At 42.0% G+C, this 27,136-nt stretch overlaps 1 protein-coding gene across 1 annotated transcript in view; it reads left to right on the top strand.

Annotated features, from left to right (window-relative positions):
- The window catches only part of LOC140495613 (uncharacterized), a 96,185-nt gene extending 75,796 nt beyond the window's left edge, over positions 1-20,389 (top strand). Inside the window, exon 4 of the mRNA XM_072594613.1 lies at positions 19,869-20,389. Within this exon, the coding sequence (XP_072450714.1) occupies positions 19,869-20,251 (383 nt within the window). The 3' untranslated portion in view covers positions 20,252-20,389. The remainder of the gene's footprint in view (positions 1-19,868) is intronic.
- The last annotated feature ends 6,747 nt before the right edge of the window (positions 20,390-27,136 follow it).

The following is a 27,136-nucleotide window of genomic DNA, read 5'->3' as shown; positions in this document are numbered from 1 at the left end:
GTATTGTTTTGTGTGCTATCCAGACAAATCATACCTTACTGAAGTACATCAGGATAACAGAACGGACTACAGAAAATAGTGTTACAGCTGCAGAGATGGTGCTGAGAAAGATCAAAGGTCTAATAAATGAGAGGTCAGTTCATACATTTGACAAGAGAGAGGGAAGAAGCTTTTCTTGGATTTGTGGCGACATATTTTCAAATTTTTGATAGTAGATGGTGAAAAGGAGAGTATAACCGGGGTGGGAGGGGCCTTTGGTTATGTTGGTAGCTTTCCCCAGGTAACGGGAAATAATGACAGAGTCAATGGATGGAAGGCTGGTTTTGTGTGTTGGACTAGGCTGCATTCACAACACTCTGTATTTTGTTGTGGTCTTGAACAGAGCAGTTGCCATGACAAGCTGTGATGCACATGGATAGGATGCTTTGTATGGTGCATCACTACAAATTGATAATAGTCATTGTGAATATGTTGAATTTCTGTAGCCTTCTGAGGAAGGAGAGGAGTTACTCTCCTGGCAAAGTCACATGCATGCTCTACCTGTTTGTTTCTGTTCAAGAAGAAGACAGCAATCACTCCTCTGCTGGTATGGAGAGACCTAGCAATTCTTTGATGGAACAGTGGGTGATGGACTGGTAAATGTTGTGTATGCCATTTGCTTATAATCTCCACAGAAAGGTTTTCAAGGCCACAGACATTTCACAACCATAGGGAAGGTGTAAGAGTTATTCTAAAACTCTTGGTGGTAAAAGCTTTCTGCTGAAAGTACTCCTCTCCTTCCTTCTCCCCTCTACATGAGAAATTTCCTCTTCTTTGCGATTATTATTCTCCCTTAGGGAATTGCAAACATTATACTCTTGGGAGCAAGTTGCCTGACGAGACCCCTTGAAGTCACAATCAGGTCACATGAAGTACCATGTTGACTACAGGATCTTTAAACAACTCTTTAACACAGCCAACACTTTCACAAGCTCATGGCTCGTAGGGATTAACTAGCAACTAAGTTGTAAATTCGAGGTAGTTACTTTAAAGAGTGTCTCAAGGAGGCTTTCCTGTAGCTAAGTACATTTTCTGCTGTAAGACATTAAGACAGTGGGCTAGCTGAGTGCTGAGGTTGAAAACAAAAGCACTGGTTTCAAATCAATGTGACATAATGGGTGATATCACAAACTGCTCTCTGATCTAGTCTCTAAATGCCTAGATCCTCACACTCAGCACATTGTGTAGATGCCACTTTAGCAGCTGGACAGCATGTATGCTTCAAAGAATCTATTGGCATAGGGAAAATATTAGAAGCTATTACTAAAACCATCACAGCAGGGCACTTTGTAATCCATTATAGCTAGTGGATGCCAAGGATAGAGCAAAAAGCATGTGTGTGAATTTGTTCCAACTGTGCTTATGGTAGAGTACAGGTATCACAGTCACAAAGGAAGGATATTTTGATTAAAATTTTGCATTTTGATATTTGTGGACAGTGTAATACTGTGATGTAGAAAATATATTGTTTTTTCTCTGTTTATTTCGGATTCTGGACCAAAATGGGAAAAGGATACTGCAATAAATCAAGGAACATGGAAGGGATTGCTGGACTTCATGGTCACAAGTAATTGGAGCTCATTGTGAGTCATGTTCACACCGTTGCTTTGTTCAAACAGTGGGGGAAGTTGTCTGAGACCAAAGGCACTGTGGACTTGTGCTCAGAGCAGATATTTCCCAGAGATCATGCAATCATATAATCCCTACAGTGTGGAAACAGGTCAATTGGCCCAACAAGTCTACACCGACCATCTGAATAGTATCCCACCCAGACCCTTCTACATTTCCACTGACAAATGCATCTAGCCTACACATCCTTGAACACTATGTGCAATTTAGCCTGGCCAACTGACCTAACCTGCACATTTTTGGACTGTGGGAGGAAACCGGATCACCTGGATGAAACCTATGCAGACAAGGGGAGAATGTGCAAACTCCACACAGGCAGTCGGCCAACGTTAGAATTGAACCTGTGTCGCTGTGAGGCAAATGACCAATTCTGAGAGACCAGGAATCATCAGCATGTAACAGTTCTCTGGCTCCTAAGCAGGTAAACAGAGTGTGTGTCAATAATACACTGACAGAAAATCTCCAGATTGTGAAGTAAGCAAAACCCAAAAGATAGCGAGTTATTCTATATCTCCAGTTGCTGTAGGCTGCTGCTTCTAATGAGTGGTTGATAAACTGAATGATTAATGTGGCAGGCCAGCCCTTCGTGTTCAGCAAAGAGCTGGAAGGATATGGATATGAAGATCAGAGACATGAAGCACATGATCTGAAAAGGCCGATTAGCTAATCACTTTATTGACAGACACTGGGTGGTTTGCTGGATGAGGTGGTTCAAAATAAGGCAGCGCTTTTCCCTCCTGCCTGCCAAAGAAGGCCAAGCCACGAGACAGAGCCAGCCCAGAGAGACAGAATGGGACAGGCCAGCGTAGTCAACGGGATTAAAGGATGCGCTTAGCTTTGTTGAAAGCTGTTAAATAATCTTTTGTGTTCCACAAGGGTAAGTGCTACCCCATGTAGGACCATAAGAGATTCCTGTCAGTGCATTCCAGAGGAGCTCAGCCGCTCCACGTATTCCTGTCAGTGATACCAATGCTGGCAAAAGATCAAACTGAAAAGGGCGAGTGTGTCTAGCCAGGACACACGCAACGGGCTTGGGCACTCTAGACAAAAGCACCTTGGGTTTACCCTGAGAGGTCTTCCAATGGGGCTAATTACAGAGCAGGTTCCCTCCAATCCAGCTGCACGTCACTTCCAGACAGTAGACGGAAAAACACACTGAGGACACAGAAGTGGCATGGATGACTCTGAATTGGAAGTAATTTTACACTTTTATTTTGACTTAGTCTTAAACTGTCTGCTCCAGTCTTTTTGTAGCTGTCAAGTGTGATGAAGTCATACTAATTTGAGATAAAAGTGGCGTCTTCAGGTATTCCAAGGATGAAAAACGTTGTAATCAATATTGTTCATCTCTGATGAACATTTGAATCCTTGAATGAAGATAGCCTCAGATGTTATGAATTCTTCAACTGTTATCTTGTTGACTACAGTTAAAATATTGCATGATAATATAAATTACACTGAGGCCAATAGAAATGTACAAGTATTGTGCTAGGGTTTGCTCGGCGTATATCATGCATCTTCTGAATGGGAGCATGGAAACAGAGATGATTCAACACACCTTTGGAGGTAGAAGGTCATACTCTCTCTCAGCTTTTTGAGTAAGTGCACTGCCATTCAACACTGGGTACACAATGGGAAGTCCAGTGGTCTGTTGAGAAAAGCTATACGTGATGTTTCCTCCTTCAGGTTAAATGCTGTTCGACAAGAGGCTCTAGTGTTTCATAACATTTTAGTCATCTACATAAACTCTGAAACGTTAACAATAATCCTATGATCGGAGAGTAAAAGCAAATGCCTCAGCTTTGCTCCCAACCTGTTGCATATCTCGAGGACTATCCTTGAAATAGCATTTGCTGACTAAAGCCTTGAAATCCACTTAACCTCATGTCTTCTGGTATAACTGGCCTTTCTCACTGACTGCTGTTTTCTGTTGAATGGTGTGAAGAAAGTGCAGATACCTTAGGGTGGGATCAGTTGAAGACATTGTACAAACAGTAATATGGATAATAAACAAAAATATTTATCAACAAAAAAGTTCAAGGAGTGCAACAATGACCTGATCCACACTTTGGACTGACCAGGGGCTGCTTGTCATAGATCCAACAGAAAGTAACACAAATGACCAAGGCTTAGACCACGAGGGACATTCGAGAGAGAATGATAGATTAATGCATCATTGAGCATGAGAAGCCAGAGGCAGCTAATTGAAACCTGTTGCTAGGATGAATGAAATGGGTTTGGACTTGCACTATGTAACTCTCAGCTGGTTAGAGAGCAAGCAGCTTCTGGTTTGTGAACCTGGTTATCTCTGCAATCCTTCAATTTTTCTCTTGCTGAATAAATGTTTACTGATCCATAGGAATATATGCATGGTATCTTCGGATGCTCTGACTTACTGACTGTCAGTGAAAAAGCAGCTGCCAATGAGCCAGAGCACTAACATTACATGGTGCTAAGGTAAGGTAGTTTATAAGGCTTCAGTCAACACCTGAAGCTGACAGTTTTGCACTGAAGCCTCTCATGAAAGATAACAAGGTTGACTGGAAACCTGAGGCACGTCCTTTTCGCCCTTCCATTATATAGCCATGAAATCCTTGAGCATTCTGTAATAAACCGTTTAACCTGAGAGAGCGCGGAGGTCTGCAGAGTGAAGCTGCACAATAATGGAGAATCAACTTCTCATCATACATCTCCCAGCCTTCAGTGGCAGTGCCCTCACCTGAAATACCGATAGCTTAAACAAAACAGCAAGCCTCCAGAGGTGTTTGAAATCATCACTGACTTCATACCCTCACACACGGGGTGTCTGTGTAAGTGTGAAATGACATGTGCATCTCAGAATCTAGCACAATCCCTGCACATTGATGTTAAGTTCAGTGTAATCTATGTTAAAGTATAATGGCTGGGCTGCAGTCATCAATATCAATGGTGCGATGCCAGCTGTAGTCAAGGAGTCAGTCGCTTGTCAAAGATGAGCAATATTTGGCCATCACAATGTCTTCTATCATTGGAGTGTCTGTTGGTGCTGGTCATCTTTCAAACCAGGGCCAACAGCAGAACTGAAACTGAAATATGCACTTTAAGAGTGTAAGTGTGTATATATTTTTAAAAGGTGTTACATAATTTATAATAATGTGTTACCAATGCTACCTCTGTACACTCTGTGCACTCTTTTCCTTTCTTTCCCTTACATCTAACTGCAGTCTTTGCTTCCACAGCTGAGGTGTGATAGCCTGCTGAGGGTGCATCCTTTGCTCTGGAGGACCTGACCAGCTTTCACTGGAGCATTTGGAGGACCTGAGTCAAGTTAGTGTGTCCTGGCCAGATGCTGGCCACTCTCCTTGACTTAGGTATCTGCAGGCTTCAGCATCACATGGGGGCGGCACAGTGGCTCAGTGATTAGCACTGCTGCCTCACAGCACCAGGGTCCCAGTGTTGATTCCAGCCTCAGGCAGACTGTCTGTGTGGAGTTTGCACATTCTCCCCGTGTCTGCGTGGGTTTCCTCCCATAGTCCAAAGATGTGCAGGTCAGGTGGATTGCCCACGCTAAATTGCCCACAGTATTAGGTGCATTAGTCAGAGGGAAATGGGTCTGGATGGGTTACTCTTCGAAGGGTCGGTGTGGACTGGTTGGGTTGAAGGGCCTGCTTCCACACTATAGGGAATCTAATCTAATCTAATCAAAGGGAGTGAAGTCAATGTTGCTCATCCCCTCTCACCTTGCCATTGATGCTACACACTATGGTCATTGGAGATGGAGTGCAGGTCCATGTGCATATCCACCAGACACTCAGTGTGCTGAATCAGGCTTTACATGGCATTTGCCAATCTCTCCAGGGAAACAGCCAGATGCACACATGCTGGAGCCAATATGGCTCTGATCATCCTGTTGGCTGCTCTATGCAGATGCTGAGGAGAGATGACTGGATTTGAAACCTTGATGCTACTTTCTCTTCATGGATATTGTATTTCTCCATCAATTTCTGTTTTTATTTGTCACTCTAACCTCATGATTGGAATTCAGCTGTCTGGCTCATGTTAGGCTGAGGTTACAATCCAATCTGTATCATCTTGGTGAAAGCCAAACAGCTTCTTTGTGAGTATGTTCTGGTTGACAGCTCTCTTGACAATTCCTTGCTGATGATGGAGAGTAGACTGATGGTGAAGTAATTGGCAGGGGGCAGGTCATATCTGAGCAATTTTTAACTTTGTCAGGTAGATGCCATTGTTACAGCTGTACAGGAACAGCTTTGTTGGATGCACTGTTGCAACTGCTTCAACTCATGTTGTTGCATTTTGATAAGAAAACTCCCCCAAAGCACTTTACAAGCATTACCTTCCAACATTTGACATTGAGTCACACGTTGTAGTAAAATTCAACACAAGAAAATTTCTGTACTTGATATCAGACAAGCTGTGCAACAGTGGGATAGTGGAGAAAAGTGATGGCAAAGTCAAGTTGTGTATCAGCAATGAACATGTGGAAACCATTATAAAAACAAATTACTACGGATGCTAGAGATCTGAACTGAGCAGTGAAAGCACTGGAGAAACTCGGCAGGATCAGTAGCAGTTTCGAAGAAGATTCATAACAAACAGAGGTATATTAATTCTATTTCCCTCCCCATAGATGCTGCCAGGCCTTGCGGAGTTTCTCCAGCACTTTCTGTTTTGCTGTGGAAACTAATGCTATGCGTTCAGATTATATTGCTGAGGGGCAACATGTACGCAACAAATAGGAAACTCATAGATGTTTACAGCACAGAAGGAGGCCATTCGCCCATCATATTTGTGCCATTAATAAAGACCAGACGACAGAAATTCAGACTTCCAGCATTTGGCCCATAGCTTTGCAGGCAATGGAATATACGTGAATATCTAAATACAACTTAAATATTATGAGGTGTTCTGACTAATCTGCCTCTCAGGCAGTAGGTCCCAGATACCTACTTCCCTCTGAATGAAAAAAAAGACTCCTCAACTCTCCTTTTAACCTTCTACTTCTTACTTTAAATCTATATCCTCTAATTATTGTTCCCTCTACGAATGGAAAAAAATGCCTTCCTATTCACCCTATTTATGCCCCTCAAAATATTATATATCTATAGGAAGATCCAACACTTCCATGGAAGTAAACTTCAGACATTCTAATCTTTCTTTCCAGCTCAGAGTCTCCATCCAAGGCAGCTCCTTGTAAATCTCCTCTTCACCCTCTGTCATGTAGTTACATCCTTCCTATAATGTAAAGACTGCAACAGCACACAATATCAAGGCAAATCTATGCCTTCTTAACCACTTAACTCCTGCCCTGCTACCTTATGAGATCTGTGCATACAAGGTCCATCAGATCCAATGTATTTTCCACAGTCGTAACATTCAATTTGTATTCTCTTGCCTTGGTTTTGCCTTCCTTAAGTGCATTACCTTTCTGAACTGAATTCCATTTACTGCTGCTCTATCCACATGAGCAATTTGTTGATATCCTCCTGCAGTTTCCAGCTATACTTGTTACTATTCACCACCCAAACATTTTTCAGGTCATTTGTGAACTTCTTGATCAGATCACCTACATTTAAGTACACGTCTTTCACAAATATCTCAATCAGTCAGGGCACTGTCACCAAGTCGTGTGGAAATCCATCGGACAAACTTGCAGTCCTGGAATATCCTTCCAGCATTACCTGTGCTTCCTGACGTTCAGCCAGTTTTGGACCCAAGGTACAACTTTGTCTTGGATCTCTTGGCACTTACTTTCTTCACCAGGCTGCCATGAGGGACCTTATCAAAGGTCTTGCTAAAGTCCATGTTGACCACATCAAATGCATTACCCTCATCACCTCTCGGGTTAACCTCATCAAAAAAAAATTGATTAAAGGAGGTGGTCAGTGTTAGGTTTTTGTGGGAGGTAACAAGAAGGAAAATGAAGGGGAAGCAGCGTAGATTTTTTTTCTAATCAACCCGTCCAGAGATGTAATTACACACCACTCAAGCAGGTGGGACTTGAACTCAAACCTCCTCGCTCAGTGGTAGGGACACTACCACTGTGCCACAAGATCCCCAGAAGCCAAGGTATTTTACGATAAGAGTTCAACTGATAAGTATGATCTACCTAACTGCACAATCATGGAAATTTTGTGGTCAACTATATCAAAAGCTGCAGAGAGATTGAGAGGGATGCAGAGGACTGAAACATAGAAAACATAGAATGCCTTCTCCACCATTCAATATGACCATAGCTAATTATCTTGCTTTCTCCCGATACCCTTTGATCCTTTTAACCCTAAGAAATATATCCAATTCTTTCTTGAAAGCATTTGCTATTTTAGCCTGAACTGCTTTCTGCAGCAGAGAATTCCACAGGCTGACCACTCTCTTGGCGAAGTAGTTTCTCCTCAGCTCAAAGGCCTATCCCAGATCCTTGGACAGTGGCCCCTTGTTCTGGATTCAGTTTGGAGTTTTGTCACAGATATTTTTCATGGGCTCCCCCATTATTGAGCATGGGTATAATCATGGCAGAATGCTAGGACTTTGATTGGATCCTTTGGCTGCAGGATCATAAGGACATAGAACCAGGAGCAGGAATAAGCAATTCAGCCCGTCAAATCTACACCACCATTTGATACATTCGTGACATCTTGAAAAGTGTCCAGATTACAGAGGAGGAAGTGCTGGATGTCTTGAAATGGTTAAAAGTGGATAAATCGCCAGAACCTGCTCAGGTGTACCTGAGAACTCTGTGGGAAGCTACAGAAGTGATTGCTGGGCCTCTCGCTGAGATATTTGTGAGGTGCCGGAAGACTGGAGGTTGGCACACGTGGTGCCACTGTTTAAGAAGGGTGGTAAAGACAAGCCAGGGAACTATAGACCGGTGAGCCTGACCTCGGTGGTGGGCAGGTTGTTGGAAGGAATCCTGAGTGACTGGATATACATGTAATTGGAAAGGCAAGGACTGATTCGGGACAGTCAACATGGCTTTGTGTGTAGGAAATCATGTCTCACAAAATTGATTGAGTTTTTTGAAGAAGTAACAAAGAAGATTGATGAGGGCAGAGCAGTAGATGTGATCTATATGGACTTCAGTAAGGTGTTCGACAAGGTTCCCCATGGGAAACTGATTAGCAAGGTTAGATCTCACGGAATACAGGGAGAACTAACCATTTGGATACAGAACTGGCTCAAAGGTGGAAGACAGAGGGTGGTGGTGGAGGGTTGTTTTTCAGACTGGAGGCCTTTGACCAGTGGAGTGCCACAAGGATCAGTGCTGGGCCCTCTACTTTTTGTCATTTACATAAATGATTTGGATGCGAACATAAGAAGTACAGTTAGTAAGTTTGCAGATGACACCAAAATTGGAGGTGTAGTGGACAGCGGAGAGGGTTACCTCAGATTACAACAGGATCTGGACCAGATGGGCCAATGGGCTGAGAAGTGGCAGATGGAGTTTAATTCAGATAAATGCGAGGTGCTGCATTTTGGGAAAGCAAATCTTAGCAGGACTTATATACTTAATGGTAAGGTCCTAGGGAGTGTTGCTGAACAAAGAGACCTTGGAATGAAGGTTCATAGCTCGTTGAAAGTGGAGTCACAGGTAGATAGGATAGTGAAGAAGGCGTTTGGTATGCTTTCCTTTATTGGTCAGCGTATTGAGTACAGGAGTTGGGAGGTCATGTTGTGGCTGTACAGGACATTGGTTAGGCCACTGTTGGAATATTGCTTGCAATTCTGGTCTCCTTCCTATCGGAAGGATGTTGTGAAACTTGAAAGGGTTCAGAAAAGATTTACAAGGATGTTGCCAGGATTGGAGGATCTGAGCTACAGGGAGAGGCTGAACAGGCTGGGGCTGTTTTCCCTGGAACGTCAGAGGCTGACAGGTGTCCTTATAGAGGTTTACACAATTATGGAGAGGATAAATAGGCAAAGTCTTTTCCCTGGGGTTGGGGAATCCATAACTAGAGTGCATAGATTTAGGGTGAGAGGGGAAAGATATAAAAGAGACCTAAAGGGCAACCTTTTCACACAGAGCGTGGTACATGTATCGAATGAGCTGCCAGAGGATGTGGTGGAGGCTGGTACAATTGCAACATTTAAGAGACATTTGGATGGGTATATGAATAGGAAGGGTTTGGAGGGATATGGGCTGGGTGCTGGCAAGGTGGGACTAGATTGAGTTGGGATATCTGGTCGGCATGGACAAGTTTCCATGCTGTTCACCTCTATGACTCTATGACTCTATGACTGATCTCATCCTGGCCTCAACTCCACTTTCCTGCCCATTCCCACAACCCTTCAACTTAGTACTAATTAAAATACAATCTGTCTCTTCATTAAGGTTATTCAATGTCCGAGCATCCACCACACTCTGAGGCAGTGAACCCAACAGATTCATAGCCCTTTGAAAGAAGTAATTTGTCCTTGTTTCTGTTTTAGGTCTGCTCCCCCATCCAAAAACTATGACTCTTGTTCTACATTACTCCACTTGAGGAAACATTGTTTCTACTTCTACTTTAGCATCTTTTAAAGCTCCATTAGATCTCGTCTCATTCCTCCAGTGAGTATAATTCCAAACTTTTCAATCTCTCTTCATAAGGTAAACCCCTCATCTTTTGAATCAATCTAATGAATCTCCTCTGAACTGCCTCCAATGCCACTACATCCCCCCTCAAGTAAGAAGAGCAAAATTGGATGCAATACTTCAGGGGCAGTTTACTAATGCCTTGCACAATTGTAGCAACATCTCCCTACTTTTATATTCTAGTCCTTCAACAAAAAATGCCAAAATTCCATTTATCTTCCTTATTATCTGCTGTACCTGCATAATTATAGGATCGCTCAGCTCTGCCTATTGCATGCTGTTTTCCATTGTTTTGCAGCCACGTGGTCCTGTGTTGTAGCTTCACCAAACTGACACCTTATTTTCAATCCTCTTCTTAACAAGCTGTCCCACAGTCCTCACCGAATCTGAGTTGGCTGCCTGATTCTGATGTTATTGTCCAAATCATGGCGAAATACAGTCATTCTCATAGCACTTCATGACTGCTTGGTTTTGAATTGTTTAATCTATTCTTAACCAATCTCATTTAGCAAATTGTACAGTAAGATGTTAAATATATATTTAAGAATATCTGCTGATCGTGTACATAATGGTCATGGTGACAGATCACAGGAATTGGGGCCTGAGTCTGTGGAGTTCTAGGATATGCCCTCTCTGAACATTTCTTGTCCATAGTTACTCTCAACAAAGATTGTTAATACTTACTCACCTAAATGTAGATGCGATCAGGCTACAGGGTGGCAATGATAACCAGACCCACAAACCAAAGGCAATTACAAGGAGTTCTGAAACCCAGTGACAGTCCAGCATGGTGAGTGAAGGATGAGACTAGCCTAGCCATTCAACCACAGAATGGAGAAGTGGCCTGTGAAAAGCTTGCTGGTGACAGGGAGAAGTTGGCAAAGGACTTAAAGTCACACCTAGGAACTGGACAATGAGCAGGGGAGCCACCACAGCAGTTAATGCCAGTGACTAAAACATTTACTGTAGATCGGAGGTCATTACCTAGAGGGATATCTGTGTAACAGGAATCCTGTGCAATGCCTGTTTCCAATAACAAATACACCCAATACCTTTACCTTACCTTTGCTTGATTCAATTCGGAGTATGAGAGATCCTGCTGAAAGGAGTGCCCATGATATTTAAAAGTGAGATGTCAAATTGGTGAAGTTATAGCACAGGAACAGATCCATATTAACCAATGGAAACAGTGTGCGATGGAGAGAACTAGGCAATCCCACAACCAATTGATCTGATGCAAGTTCTGGAGTCCTGCACATGTAATTACCTAAATATCCTTACCCTGCATAAGTTCTCTAGAGCACATGGTGGGTCCTAACTCGTCTGTGCATTGAAGTAACAGGCACCGAGGGTTTAGCAGATACTATACTGCTTCTGGGCTCAATAAATAACAAGATACAGAGGAACCACGATTATCTGAAGGGCACAAGAGTGGAGTATTTTGTTCGGTTAATTAAATTCCAGATAATCGAATGCCAGATAACAGAGTTTAGCCGAGCATTGGGACCTTGTCTTCTTGCCGGATAATCTGATATTCGGATAATCGATCTTGCCGGATAACCAAAGTTCCTCTGTATAGACTGGGTTAGTGCATGGTTGTACATGATTAGCATTCGACAAAGCATAGATAAACAAAAAGGAAAACAAGACAATGTAAAAAAGGATTTTGATTTCTCTTTTAGTTTAAGTGAAACCCCATTACAGACCTGAAAGAGTTTAATTAAAACAACCCGGCACCTATTGATTCTTTTATAAATGGTTTGTTCTGACTCATTCAGAGTTGTTAATACAAGTCTTTAAAAGATGAGCTCATATAAGATCATTTCGTGGTCTGGCTTCAGAATACGGTGCTACCTGACATTTTATAGTCTAAAGAAGACCTTGTATTATTATCAGAAGCTTACCTGCCAATCTCCATCACCCAAACCACTCTAATATTGAAATTGGGCTCGTCCATCTGGCCTATGCCCACTTCTCCTCCCACAGCTGAAGGTACTTTCATCAGCCTGGAAGATCCCTCAACTGCATTATTTAAGGGGATCAGTAACTGCTTATTGATTAGTTGCTGGATTATTTTGACTGGACATTACTGCTGTTCTGTATATTTTGTGGAGCTTTTGTGTAATTGTTTTAAGTTTCACTAGCCTACTGGGACTATGTTTACTAACCTAAAGGCTGTTGTACAAGTCAGCTTCTTCCAGCCATTGATGACATGTCAGGCTTCCCTTTTGGAATTAATCTCGGAGAGTGAGTAGAGGCCACATCGAGCAGCATATTTTGCTAGAAGAGGAAGAAGGGCAAGGAGGATTCTCAACCATAGGCTACGATGCAGAGAGCACTTCAGCAATGTTTGGCACATCAGTGCTTCAGCAAGGTTGTCTTCACTGAAATATTCCAACTGCTTCAATCGCAGCTTAAATTTCACGTCAGGGTGTGGACTGCATTGCCAGTCAGCATGAAGGAGGCAGTAGCAATGAACTTTTATGTGCACTGAAGAAGTGGGTGGATTCACTACATTTCTCATTCATTGTTTGGGGTCAATTGAGGCCAACTGTTATCTACTGTCTCGGAGAAGGAACAGCTGACTAGTGACAATCAGTGTGAACTGTTCATGACTGGACTGAAGGTCAGCTGGCAACAAGCAGTATCAGCTATTGACAACTGGGAACACCATTGTTAATTGAAACTATTTCAGCCGTTAAAAAGTGGCTGCTCTACAGTGATCTAGCCACGCTTCAAACTTTCTTCTGTCAGATTTGATCATCAGACATCTCTCAAATGCACTGCAGGCAAAATACATTTCTCTCTAGAACAGCAGGCTAGTGCTCAGTAGGACAACGTCCAAATGCAGTGAGCTCTTTGCCAATTCTTGCAGGAAATGGCCTGCACAGGGAGCAATGTTGGTACAGAGAAGTTTTTATAACGGGCAGACAGCACTATGTTGGCCGATTCTCAGCATTCAATCAAGGGGCATAAATGAATAATGCATCTTGATTCAGGTATCCATTTTCTTGGGCTAATCAATTTATTCTAAGTTAAAAATCACACAACACCAGGTTATAGTCCAACAGATTTAATTGGAAGCACACTAGCTTTCGGAGTGTCCCTCATTCATCAGGTGGTAGTGGAGGACTCAATCCTAAGACACAGAATTTATAGCAAAAATGTACAGTGTGATGTAACTGAAATTATACATTGAAAAATACCTTGATTGTCTGTTGAGTCTTTCATCTGTTTGAATACCATGATAGTTTCACAACACTGGCATCTCCAAATCAATTTATTCTAGTCTGACTTCTAATGCATCTCTATCTCATTATGCTTTCCCATGTTTTCAGCAATACAGCAATCTGAGGTAGCATGACAGCTGATGATCATGCTATGATTCTTAGCTAGCTCCCATAACTTAAATGAGGACTGAAGGATTCAATGAATTTTTAAGACATCTCTTGGTATTTACGTGCGTACATTATACATGCAAGCATTGGCATGTCTGGGCTCAATTCGGACTGTAGTATGGTTCCTTTGGCACATCAGGCTGCAAGAGAACAGAGCTCAGTAAGACAGAGAATGAGAGCTAAGTACCATTAGCTCATATGCTATGATATAGTGATGACATCATGAGCACGTCCCTGAAACGTTTATTGCTGTGAAACATAAGGCCACTGTACTGAAACAGTAAACTATATCTGACCAGCTCACATGGCTTCGTTGAAAAGGGTTATGTTTCTCAGAATAAGACAGTCCAGTTTGAAGCAACTAGTTTTCACGCATAGCTTCAGTGCTGTCTCACATAAGGAGCTTTCTTAGTTTTCCTCATAACCTTCCTGGTTCTATGGGTTCAGGGGCAGTGTTGCCCTTTTGTGCTATGTCCATGCTGCTGCATGGGTAGTAAAACACAGAGCTATTCTTGCCCCAAACAATGTTTTGTTTCCTTCCTGGAAAGAAGAAACCATTTCCAGCACCTGATCATTCAGCCTGCCTTTTGTTTTCCTTGGATCCTCCATCACATATCAGAGTTACACAATAAATAATGCCTTGAACTCCACTTCACTGTTTCAGCAGTTTAAATGGATATACAAAACCGTTAACAAGCTATGCTGATTGATTCACTAAGCACAATAGCATATGTTGCACTGCAATCCCCAAAGCCAGTGGAATCACTGGTTAATGACTGCACTTAATAATACTTGAAAAGCTTAAGTAATACTGAGTTAATCCTCTCATTTTACTCAAATGGCATTTTCTACACTCAAATCTTCAGTGCCAAAAGGCCCTTAAATAAGTGGTTGCATCTGTGTAGTGCACCTCATTTTCTATAAAACAGCCATTGACATTACAGTATAGGGATTGGCAAACACTGCCGTTACCATTGTAGATGATTATTTGAATTTTTATTACATAGTTGTTGATCAATCAAAGCATTTATCTCTTTGAACTCACCTAACAGATTAGCGTGTGAAGAATGAGGTTGATATTTAGCTCTGGACTAAAATAATGTTCACAGTTATTAATTTCTGCCCTGGACAGTGCCCCAGGGTGTTTCTCTTCATTGGTTTTCTATATATGAAACCCCACCCATTGCACTTCAAGTTAACATTGCAGCAGAATTGATGGGCACTGATTTACTGACACATTGGTGCAGTAACATACAGCTGAGCGGTATTAACTTCGAACTGGTGTACTCAACTCAATGTCCTTTGTTGAATGCTAGTCTGGAGAAAAATCTTGACGAGCAAATTAACATAAAGGAACACACATTGATTTGCTTCAATGGTAGGGGACCCTTTTAGACTCTTAGCGTAGAAAACTCTTCAGTTTTCAGTGAAATGCCCAAAATTGGGTAATTTTATCTTAAAACATTAGTGAAAATCCAGAGTTTGATATAATTTTTAAAATAATTTTACATTTTTCTGTTGTAACTGCGCTATTTTTCAGGAAAAGAGTAGGGACACAAGCATCTAATTTGGAGGCCAGGGACAAGCACAAGACATATCCTGTCCACTATCTTGATAAAGGAAGTGGCAGAGGTGGGCACAGTTACAATGTTTAAAAGACATTTGGATAACTACATGAAAAGGAAAGGTTTGGAGGGATATAGGCCAGAATCAGGCAGTGGGACTAATTTAGTTTGGGATTATATTCGGCATGGACTGGTTGGATTGAAGGGTCTGTTTCCATGCTGTAGGACTCTAGGACTGTGACTCTACGACAGTGAAAGGCATGCAGCAATTAGTCCTGAAACAAGGATATTCCGAGGGCACATAGTCACTCAAGCAGCAGAGACTAGAGTTGTGTGTCAAGGTCACATGGAACCCCAGATACAGATGAATCCTAAGAACTTCATGATTCTGATGCACCATTTCCCTAAATCTGGAAGCATTTTAAAGGACCTCATTAAAGATGGAGAATTTGGAGTGTGCTGCTTCCTTAAAGTTGATAGTTACACAGAAAACATTAGACAATTAAAAACCAAGCCTAAGTCCTGGATAGCTATTATGCTAACCCACTGACCCACCATGTGTCCCTCCCAATCTCATCTCCCACAAACTGCCTGACAAGCAGTGGAGCTCTGACAGTCATACATCTGCCTGACCAGATACCCCTTACCCTGCCGAACCCATCAAGACTTTCCCTATCCCAGCCATGAAATATGGCACCTCCCCATACCCCTGCCAGGCTGAAACCCCTCCTGGCACTTAACACTCGTTCCTCACCCCCTCACTACTGGCCTGCAACCCTGCTGGATCTGACGCCAACATTTCTCCTCTGTCTAGAAAACTGCCCCCCCCGCTCCCCCACCAGCTCAAACATGCACTGATGCAGCTCCCAACCCTCTGTCTGCCCCTGGCAGATCTAACCATCCCTTCCTCCAGCTGCTAGACCTGACATACCCCTCCCCCCACAGGATCTGTCACCAATCCCCACCTCCCCCCACTGAGACTGACGTAGCAAGATAAAGAAGAACAAAAGAGAAGTACAGCACAGGAACAGGCCCTTCGGCCTGCCAAGTCTGTGCTGATCATCACACCTTAACTAATCTAAAAAAAACCCACTGCCCTTATTCAGTCCATATCCCTGTGTTCCATCCCGAGTCATGTCCCCATCCAGATGCCTCTTATGTGTCGCCAATGTGCTTGCTTCCACCACCTCTTCTGGCAGTGCGTTCCAGACTCCTACCACTCTGAAAAACCTCCCTCGCACATCTGCCTTAAACATTGCCCCCGTCACCTTGAACCTGTGGCCCCTTGAAATTGAAACTTCAACCCTGGGAAAAGCTGTGATGATATTCAATGCCATCATTTACCTGGCCCCTTATCTATCCACCACTCTTACTAATTTGCAGCCTAGCACTTTTCATAGCTGGTAAACTATTTGCCTAGCTTCTAGCTACCTGGCACCCCATGCACCTGGTTCACGACCCATGTGGCACCCTGGCATCTAACCTCCTTGGCACCCTAACCACTTAACCCAACTTTTACTCTATCCCCACACTTGTCTTACATAGTTATCCTTTCACAACAGCTGCTAAAGTGTCTAGCTGTGCTACTGAACATATCAGAAAACAGCACCACTGCTGCAGAAGGGAGCTTGGGTTGTTTTGTTTGTTTCTCCTGGGCTATCCTGCACATGGGGGTGGGGTGGGGGTGGGTGGGTAAGGGTGGGGCGGAGGGGGGCGGTGGGGGGGTGCAAGGGGATTGCTGTTGCATTTCAGACATGCTCTGCATTTTTGACAGAGCCGGGATCAGAATTCCCAGCTGCAAACCCAGAAGTCAGTCCGATCAGAAAAAAAATTAAAATGACGTGGCAATCCAACTGTGATCGCCAGCCCACAGAATATCCAGGCCTATGATGCTGAGTTGAGGTCAGCCTCGCAAAATCAGGTTGCACTGTTAGTGCCAGGCCAGCCGTGTTCAGGAAAACACAGGTTACATGTGACCAACCAGCAGTTGTGAATGGGACTCCTGAGTCTGCTCCCAAAATGGTAGGCTTTTAATTTAAAAAATGTATCTGCTTGAATGCAGACCTGACAAGTAAAGGTGTGTGTATCATTGTGAGGCAAAATATTGTTCCTACCCCTGCTCACTCCCATCTCAAGCATTCCTGCCTCTCCCATCAACCCCTTTTCCCAATCACTTCCTCTCTCCTTCCTAAGATCTGACAGTGTGCTATTCTGGGTAAAAATCAAATTCCCATCAGTGAGATACCCAAAGATATTAAGCATCTTAGCAGCCTAATGTATGCGTCAGAATCATAGCTTCTGCACAGTTCGCTTTGGCAAATAAAAATCAAAACTAGTTTCTTTGTCAGATTTATAATGATGACTAAATCCTGGCCCTGGAGCTTTTAGCAGGTAATGCTGAATATCTCAGTGTATTTTGGCCAAATGCATTCTTATCAGCACAAAAGATTGGCAAATCTTGTATACAAATTATGTCCAAAGCAAATAGCATTCTTTTCACAATTTTGCTCTGGACAGTGAAGTTTTGTTCAATTTTGGCTAGTTGCACTCAATCACTACTAGAACTGGCCCTTTCTTCCTTGAGCCCCAGGTGCATAGACAATTTTTCAAGGATCTCATTCCCCCTTATCTCCTGATTTTATATTAATCTCCACATATTCTGCTACAGCATGCAATTTGTCACTTTTTCAATTGTTTCAAATCCCTGAGAATGAGATCTTCTCATTCAATAAAGGATTGACCTTCAAAGGCACTTACGATAATTTCCTCATGCAATATAGACAAGGCAAATGTAAAACTTTGTTTGTTTTCATATTGGAAACTTCTAGTCAGCCTATTTCTGTGTTCGGTTTCATATCCTAAATTTGAGCCCCAAATATTGCTGTGATTCCCGTGAGGAACCTGTGAACTAAAATAACTGAACTTATTGAATGGCCTAACAAGTCCCTCATCCCAAATGAAGAAATTGCAAACAAGGTTCAATTCCTTGACAACTTCGCTTCTAAACGAATTGAAATCGATGTGAATCGCACCTGAGTCAACAGGCATATGAAACTTCAGATAAAAAGTTAAGTCTCACTTTAAACAATTGATGCAACAAAGCTTAAGCTAATGCCAGCACAAGCATGTGCATCAAACTCCACAAAAACACGTGCTAGATAGTCGCACACTTGTACGATGTGCTGTTCTTTAATGATACAAGAATAGGTACAGGACCTGATAGCTACAAGCTTCCCCCCCAAGTTTAATTAGTGCGATTATCTTCAGTAAACCACACTTCTATGTATTCTTTCTCTATTCGGTCATAATATTCCTGATGATTTAGCTTTTCAAAATTCCTTTTCAACTGGACAATTAATAACATCACAGTTTTAGAATTTGATTACTTCTGGGGGAGCACCTAATTTTTTTTAGAATCTAAAAGTTATCTTTCTGAGCCAGCTCACATAGAGTTCTTGTCTCCTTTTCTGAAAAAAGAAAGAAAAGCTGATCTTTTCCTAAGAATGATTTGCTTCTTTTCCTTTTGGAGTTCAACATGTACCTTTGTCTACCTGTATTCAGGAGGAAGTGAGGACAGCAGACACTGAAGAGTTAGAGTTGAAAATCACAGCAGGTCTGGCAGCATCCGAGGAGCAGGAAACAAGTTAATGTTTCATGCATAAGTGTCCTAATGAAGCATCCTGCTTTTCAACTCTGAGTCCAGCTTTCGACTCTAAATGTATCTACTTTTGATTTTCATGTGGACATTTATTTTCTAGCTCTATACTGACAGTTCTCCTCTTTGTGATCATCTCCTTATATCTTGGCACATGTGAAATAACTCAACAAGGGTCAGTGTCCAGTCACCAAGTCACCATTTATTGACACATGGACAGTACTCAATACTGATCCAGCTCCCTCAGAGCCAGCTCTCAGAGTAAAGGGGATATCTGACATTCCTGTTGATATCTGTCAACCAGTGCTCCCTAACTGAACCAGATTAACAGCCCCAATCAGGGAACTCATATTCAGTGGAGATCCACCTGGTTGACCTCGTTGCGATCATTACACATGGTATCTATAATGTCAACTTCCTTCTTGTTAGTATTGCCTTAAGGTCAAGGGTCGTCATGTGAAATGGACCAGTAACTCCCACTGTCCAAGAGAGTAGCGTTTCATCTCTGTGCTGTTCATTCAAATGCTTCAATGTCCTTTTCAAATTTTCTGGAAAAGATATGACAAATATACACAGTTTTATAAAAAAAAATTCTCTTGCGACTGCCTCAGGTTCATGAGCGTATCAGTGAAAACAAATTCTGAAAATTGGTACAAAGCTGCCACATTACTTAAGATCCTTTGCATCATATTTATCTCATTGATAAACAGAACTGTTATTTTGAAGTAAACACCAAGTTAAGAAAATAGTTCCCTTGACTCTCTTTTGCGTTCAACTCTACTGACACTCTCGAAGATTGATGCCATTCTCCAGAAGATATTTTGCTTGATTAGGCTTAGATTTATTGTCATATGTGTATAAATGTACAGTGATAGGTGTCTTTTCTCTCATGTTAAATGCAACATGTCGCCACGCTCTGAAGCCATCTTGAAATGCTAAATATAATGTAAGATTTTACTGCAAAACAATTCATCTTTTGTTCTTCTTGTTCCTCATCTGCTGCTCCTCAGGTCACTGCTTGGCATCGGCTGGGATCTCTGTAATGGCCTCTGGGGCCTCAGTTACAGACCTCTGCTGCCACCACAATCATGACCACCATGTCCGAGCTCAAGCCGTGGGCCTGGGGATGCATGGGTTCCATCCCGCCTGGTCCCCATCCGACGTTCCTCCAAACACGGCCACCGGACATTGGGGTCCTCCGCCATCCCACTCACGTACAGCATGCCACCGGCAGCCTCCTCATTCTCCCGCCATTCTCCGGGCTTTAAAGAAGAAAAGAAAAAGAGCCAACACAAAAGAAGAAAAGCAAAAGGAGAAAAAGAAAGCAGACAGGAGCAGACGAGCCCCAGGCTCAGGCCTGCTATTCCACCAGCTCTCTCACACAATTTATTAACAATATTAAACTTCTCATACATGCCAGATGCTTGAACTTGGAAAATCCACTATGGAACTCTGACAATAGATGCTCTAATTGTTGGAATGCATTACTTTCTGAGCCATCCTACTTTTGACAATTGCAAGGATGATAATAAAGCACTTCGAGAAGAATAATAAGTGACAATACTCATTTCACCAGTTGTGAGAACAGTCAGTTTGAATTTTCAGTGATTTTGTTTCACAATGTGTACATATTCATGTTTGGTGCCTTTAACAGTTCAACTGTTACAGTTTCACAAGTAACTTAAATCAGACACATATGTTCACAGCTCTTGAAATGTGCTGAGTAATTAAAACATCTCGAAAACTCCTGTAGTTTTGACGACAAAATATGACTTTTTATCACAGTGATTTAATTGCAATGTGGCTAATTGCTAATCTGTTCCAGAAAAAAAAATCATATCAGCATGAGCTCTTAATTTTTCCACTTCTTCATTCTTGGCAGTTCTTGGGACATTGGCAATCAAAAAGGGAAAATAGAAAATCCTCCAACCCTCACATATTTCATGCAGCTAGTCTCTGTGCTGTCTGTACCTTCCAACACAGAGAGTAGGGGAATCCAAATCTAGAGGGCACAGGTTTAAGATGAGAGGTGAAAGATTTAAAAGGGACCTAAGGGGCAACATTTTGATGCCGAGGGTGGTGCGTGTATGGAATGAGCTGCCAGAGGAAGTGAGGGAGGCTGGTACAATTACAAAAAAATCTGGATGAGTATATGAATAGGAAAGATTTAGAGGGATATGGGCCAAATGTTGGCAAATGGAACTAAATTAATTTAGGATACCTGAACAGCGTGAGATGGATCAAAGGGTCTGTTTCAGTGCTGTATATCTCTATGACTTACATTGACTCCAGGTCTATGAACATTGGCATTTTAAAATGTTCACTCTTGCTTTCAAATTTCTCCATTCTCTCAAACTCCCATGTTAACCCTGCACCCTTTTCCAGCCCCTACAGTCTTCCAAGATTGCTAAGCCACTCTAATTCTCAAATCTTGGTACATGACCATTTTAAATTGCTTCCCCAAAACATCCATGCCCTCAGCTGCCTAAGTCGGAAGCTCTGGAATTCTGCCTGTGAGCATTGGCATCTCTCTACCCCACTGGCCTTTGTAAAAGCTACCGATTAAACAAGTGATTGGTCACCTTTCCTGATACCTCTGCAGAACATCTTGGAATATTTGAGAGTGTTAAAGATACTACATAAGTGTAAATTATTGTTATTTTCAAAAAACAGTGTACAACATGTGCCTCAGTTACCTCTGTACTGAGGGGTCAAGCTTCCTGCCATGATTATAGGCTCATTCGCAAGGCAAAGTTAGGGGACTGTGATGTGAACTTCTGTATTGTTCTTGCTAAGACCTTGCACAACACAATGGACCGAACGACCCCTTTTCCACGCTGCAAACATGCTCTGATTTTTCTTCCCAGTAAAAAAGATAGTTATGTCTGCCACATTTTATGGCAACACAAATGCATTGAAGAAGAATGTTTCTTTGCTGTCAGTAGACAATTCAGCTTCTACACTGACAAATTCAGGATGACAGCTGTAAGTTGCTGTTTGCTCTGAGGAGGAATAAGTTTGCATTCTGAAATTTGGCTTTGTTCATTAGCATTGCAGCAAAACCTTCTGAGAAAAGTGAGAGAAGTAGCCACCGTTGCTGCAACAAGCTTTTTTTAAATGAACTCTCCAACTGTCGAACTTGGAATGCCAAGCTCACTGAGTAATCATTGGTATTGTCTGATATGCCCAAAAGGTTGCTTTGGTGCTGATGGATAGTAAACAGGATGACTCTGATTAAAATAATCAGCTCAGTGCCTAGGTGCAATAACTAGCGCTGTGGTGTCAATTGATATAGAATATAGCTTTGGGAGAACTTGTCAGTCTCAAACATGCTTTTCCTCTCTGGAAAAATCATTTATGAGGAGCATTGAAATCCTAATTAGCTACATAGCTCAGGGCCTGTACTGCTTTAGATTCAGTGTTGGCTGCTGCTGATTTCTAACTGTGAGTGAAAAATAGTGCTAATGGCAGAACTGTTGGAATTTTCAACATGTTGAGTTATGAGCATATTTTCTTGATTAAATAAGTAGGTATAACCTTTGATAAATTTAAAAATATATGATTGACTGCTCTATCAGTTAATGGTTTTTATTTCTTTTGGTCTTAAAGTGATATTTCAGTTTTTACAGTGAAATGCATGGATGACTTTATGGAAGTGCTGGATATGAGTGAGAATAGGATAATACGAGAGGATGATATGGAGTGAGGAGATTCGTGTGGAGCAGAAATACTTTCATCGTTGTAGCACTGTTTAATTCTTTGTAAAAGTGGCAACCGGCAATTTCAGAGCAACAGCTGAAGAAACGCAATACCAAACTGACTTCCTTGTTTGCATCACAGCACAATTTTATGCAGTGATGCACTTGTAATATATTTTAGTCATGTGTTGTTTGGCTTTTTGTGCTCTTTCTATTGTTTCTGTTCTATTTTGTTGCATTTTCAAATTTTGAATTGGTAAAACACTAATTGTTATAGAGTCATGGAGATGTACAGCATGGAAACAGACCCTTCGGTCCAACTCGTCCATGCCGATCAGATATCCCAACCCAATCTAATCCCACTTGCCAGCACTTGGCCCATATCCCTCCAAACCCTTCCTACTCATATACCCATCCAGATGCCTTTTAAATGGTGAAATTGTACCAGCCTCCACCACATCCTCTGGCAACTCTTCTGAACTTCACTGTTTGTTAATTTTCCCAGACATACTCGGATGTTCAGCAATACATGAATTCTACAGCAAAGGCAGTAATTGCTAACTCTGTCAGTTAGCAATGTGGGTTTCTTTCTCTCTCCCTCTCTCTCCCACATTGACCTCACCATGTGCTAACTTTGTCTGTTCTTCTCTCTTTTAAAACTGCTGTTGTTTTGACTTTTTTTTTCCAAGTTCCAAAACAATGCAACAGCATATAAAACACTAATTGCTGCTCCTGGAATTTAAGGAAATCACCTTGTTTATTATTTATTGATAAATTCGCTATTGTTACATAACAACCTTGAAGTTCCTTCACCTACTTCAAATGATGAAGTAAAGCTGAAACTTTTAAAAGAATTGGCAATATTGAGCTTGGAGGTCGGAGTGAAGAGTTGACCAGTGAATAGGTCTTTGAGTGTAATTTTCTAACTGGAGCTAATTGAGGACCAAGGTTCAATGGGTGCAATCACTAAATGCTGGAATTGCCAGTGATGTCCATGTTTTCAGAATTAATTTAAGAAAATGCTTGTGGAAGGCAAACTATCCTTCAACTGAAAGAATCGACTGGGAGAGAAAGTGTAGAGGAAAGGAAGGAGATCAATAACTTAGAGAAATGATACAAGACAAAGTTGTAAGGGAAATCTAAACAAAATTAAAAGGCTTCTAGTACACTTACAGGAACTTAGAATTTCCCATCCACTTTGCGTTTGAAGAGGAAACTAATTTTGTTCATCGTTGCCAGTTTAATAGAGGTGGGAAACCTGCTATAATCACAGAAAATAAGTCATGTGATTGCCTATCTGTTAAGTTGTGAAACAGTTTTATAAAGGGCATAGAGAAATGTAGGGTGGAATGTTCCACTCTTTTCATCAGCATTGGCAATGGTGAGAAAGATGGGAATATACTGTGAAAATGAAAAAATCAGGATCGCAATACTGAGAAATTATATTCCAAAGTTTCCACTTAAGACTGAGCTGGTGAGTTCAGAATGTTCTTGATGAGAGACAACTACCTTATTTCTGTGCATTTGCATCACATTAGTCATGTGATTCACCCTGACTTCTGTCTTTCCCAGAGAGATAAGGTAGTGCTAATTCCTGACATGAAATTCTAAGTATTTACTTGGTGACATCAGCTTACCATTTGCGTCTATGGGCACCTGATTGCTCTGACTACATCACAATGTCCCTACAGGTGTCATGAACATCATCCTCCTCAACCCTTCATCCATGCCCCAGTCAACACTGGCAATCCACCAGCCTCACCACCAACACACACACCACTTCAACCCTTGAGAACTTCACTTTGTAGCTCAGGACATCTAAAGGCTTTGTGCCTCTGCCGGTCACTTTGCACATAAGGACACACACATATCTCATGCACCTGTACAGGATGCATCTTGCGGCTTTTAGCTTTCCTTTGTGGTGCTCACTTGCTTTGAAATTACTTGGAGGCTGCCAACTTCTGTGGCTTGCATTGCTTTTTTAGCTCAGAGGGAGAGGCAGGCAGAATGTTATGGATGGGGGTTACTGAACAGTGAAGGTGGTGGACAGGCCCCTCTGTGACACAGTACTTCGTCAATATCACAACTTTAAAATCATTAAGTTGCCATAATCTTACCAGATAACAGGGCTGCTCTCTCATTAGGCAGAGGCAACGAGAAATGGTTTAATCTGAGGGTCACCATACCTCAAGTGAAGGGAAAGGTTGAGAAGCAGAACCCTTCATGGTAAGCTCAGCTAGCGTAGGAATTGAACCCATGGTGTTAATATCACACTGTGTCACAAAGCAGCTATCTAAGCTAAACTGACCCTATGTCACAACTGCGGCATGTCCCAGCAGCCCACACAGCAATCACACTTCATGAGCTTCAACCAAACAGCCATGTCAAATATCTAAGAGGAACAGTCTTTAGCATGGTCAAGGGGATCTCTGCTCAACAAGGGGGATTCTGCCCAGTAAGAGGAATATGGCTAATAAGGGGGTAATGCCACAGTCAGTCACTAGCTGGCCTGCTTCCAGCCCAGGGAGTCAATCCTACCAGAGTCCAGGACTCTGTTTCTTTGCAGGCCAGAGAATGGGCCATGGTCAGTCCCCCAGTGCAGGGATTACTGGAATAAGTCAGCATGTTGTGGGACATCAGAGGGCTGGGCTATGGTTGTTGGGATTGTCCTTTCAAGACCTGCAAAGTGACCTGACAGAAGCATACAAATCATAGACATCCCAGAGCTCCACAGGGAGGTTTTTGAAAGACTGAAGTGGTGTCTGACCATTTCGAGAACCACCGTGATAATGAGGTGAGGCCGGTGATTAGCTGATGCCAACTTGCGTGGGCGAAGAGGCAAGGAGAATTTTGGCCATGGAGCTCATAAGGACTTTATTGTGAAGAAGCAGTTGGATGATGCTCAGGCTAAACATTCAGTAAGCTGCAGCCACCAGCTACCTCCTCTGAATTAGATCATCATCATTGGTGCCATTTACTTCCTTGGGGAAGGAAAGGAAAACAGTAAGTGGTGTAAAAATCACGTGAGCTGGGGTATTAATGGGCCAGTATGGATGAGTTGGACTGAAGGGGTCTGTTTCTGTATTGTACATCTCATTATCCTCAGAAATGAGATTATGAAGTTCTCCATTAAAGCTTAAGGGGAAACTGACAAAAGCCTTTCTCAATGTCTCAATTCTGGGCTTGATATTCTCATTGTGTTTCCCACCGTTACTGTCATTGCTCAAGCCACAACAACAATGACAAAATTCTGTCTATTGTCCTTTCCTGCGACAGCAGATGGTGCACTTTTGACAAATACGTGGGACAGTGCAGATACTGAACTCCAGGATTGTGGAAAGGTTTACAACTCTTACATTTACATGTCCACATTGTGAAATCTCCAGAAGAATTTCTCCTGGACCCACAGCAAATTGAGGAATAACATTTAAAGTTATTGAATCAGCAAATGCAAAAGCCGTAGCAGGTGGCCACTGCAATTATTTTCAAGAGAGGTGACAGGGACACCTGCCAAGGATGAATTGTGAAACCTCTCGATCTACTGCACAGTTCATTCATTGGTTGCTGATTTGCTCTGTCAAATTGATCGACTTAGTTAAGATTTTTATCATCTTCAGCATTACATCATCAAGTATGTGTCACACTTTGAATATTAATCTCGTGTCATTTTAATTAACTTGATTAATGGCTGTCTTGTTTGTGGGAACTGACAATCTGCAACAAAAGCATTCTCTGAATTTCACTTATTGTAAGCAAGCACTCTTAAACCAAAGCCTGTCAGAAAAGGAATACATCAAATCATTCAAGGGAACTTTGCAGAACGTCAGCTGAGTATTCCTGACAAAAATCAAATTTAAGGAAAAAAATAGACTTTTTTAAAAACAAATTGCTGCAAGTGTTCTCAATATTTTGAGACTTGTGTGTTTTCTTCTCCTCTGTCATTTTCCAGTCATTACTTCTCAGGCCTTTGATGCAGACAATACTCTGCAGTTCTCTATGCAAACATTTTCTTATTCTTCCATGGGATGTGGCTGACAAAGCCATCATTTGTTGCACATCCCCAGACCCTCTTGATTTAAGTGGCTTTCCAGACCATTCCAGAGGTCAGTGTTATGAATCAACCAGATTGCTGTGTATGTGAAGTCACATGTCGACCACACCAGGTAAGGATGGCAGATTGCCTGCCCTATAAACCATGAATAAAACACATCATCATTTACAGTCATTAAGTCTGGTTTCTATTCCACAAACATTAACAGTTCTTCTTTAATTTCAAATTTTATGAATTGAATTTAAATTCCAGCAGTTGCCATGCTGTGATTTGAACCTGCAGGACGTTCTGCTGTAATGCATGCTTCGTTAACATGGATTCACGGTAACACAATTCACAAATTGGGGACACTGTTTCTAAAGCGTGAAGTTTTAAAGTGTGTATTGATTATAAAACAATTCTGACCCCATCAGTTTGAATGACACTTCTATTATGTGATTACCTTACAACACAAGAATGGAACTGCCATGTTATAGCAGAACTGACTGCATGTCCCCAGACCATTAGCCAAGGCCACTGGATTACCTGA

This window comes from Chiloscyllium punctatum, chromosome 25, assembly GCF_047496795.1.
Source record: "Chiloscyllium punctatum isolate Juve2018m chromosome 25, sChiPun1.3, whole genome shotgun sequence".
In the NCBI taxonomy this organism is placed as follows: Eukaryota; Metazoa; Chordata; class Chondrichthyes; order Orectolobiformes; family Hemiscylliidae; genus Chiloscyllium; species Chiloscyllium punctatum.
Note: the sequence above shows the minus strand (reverse complement) of the source record. Positions and strands in the feature narration are given on the sequence as shown.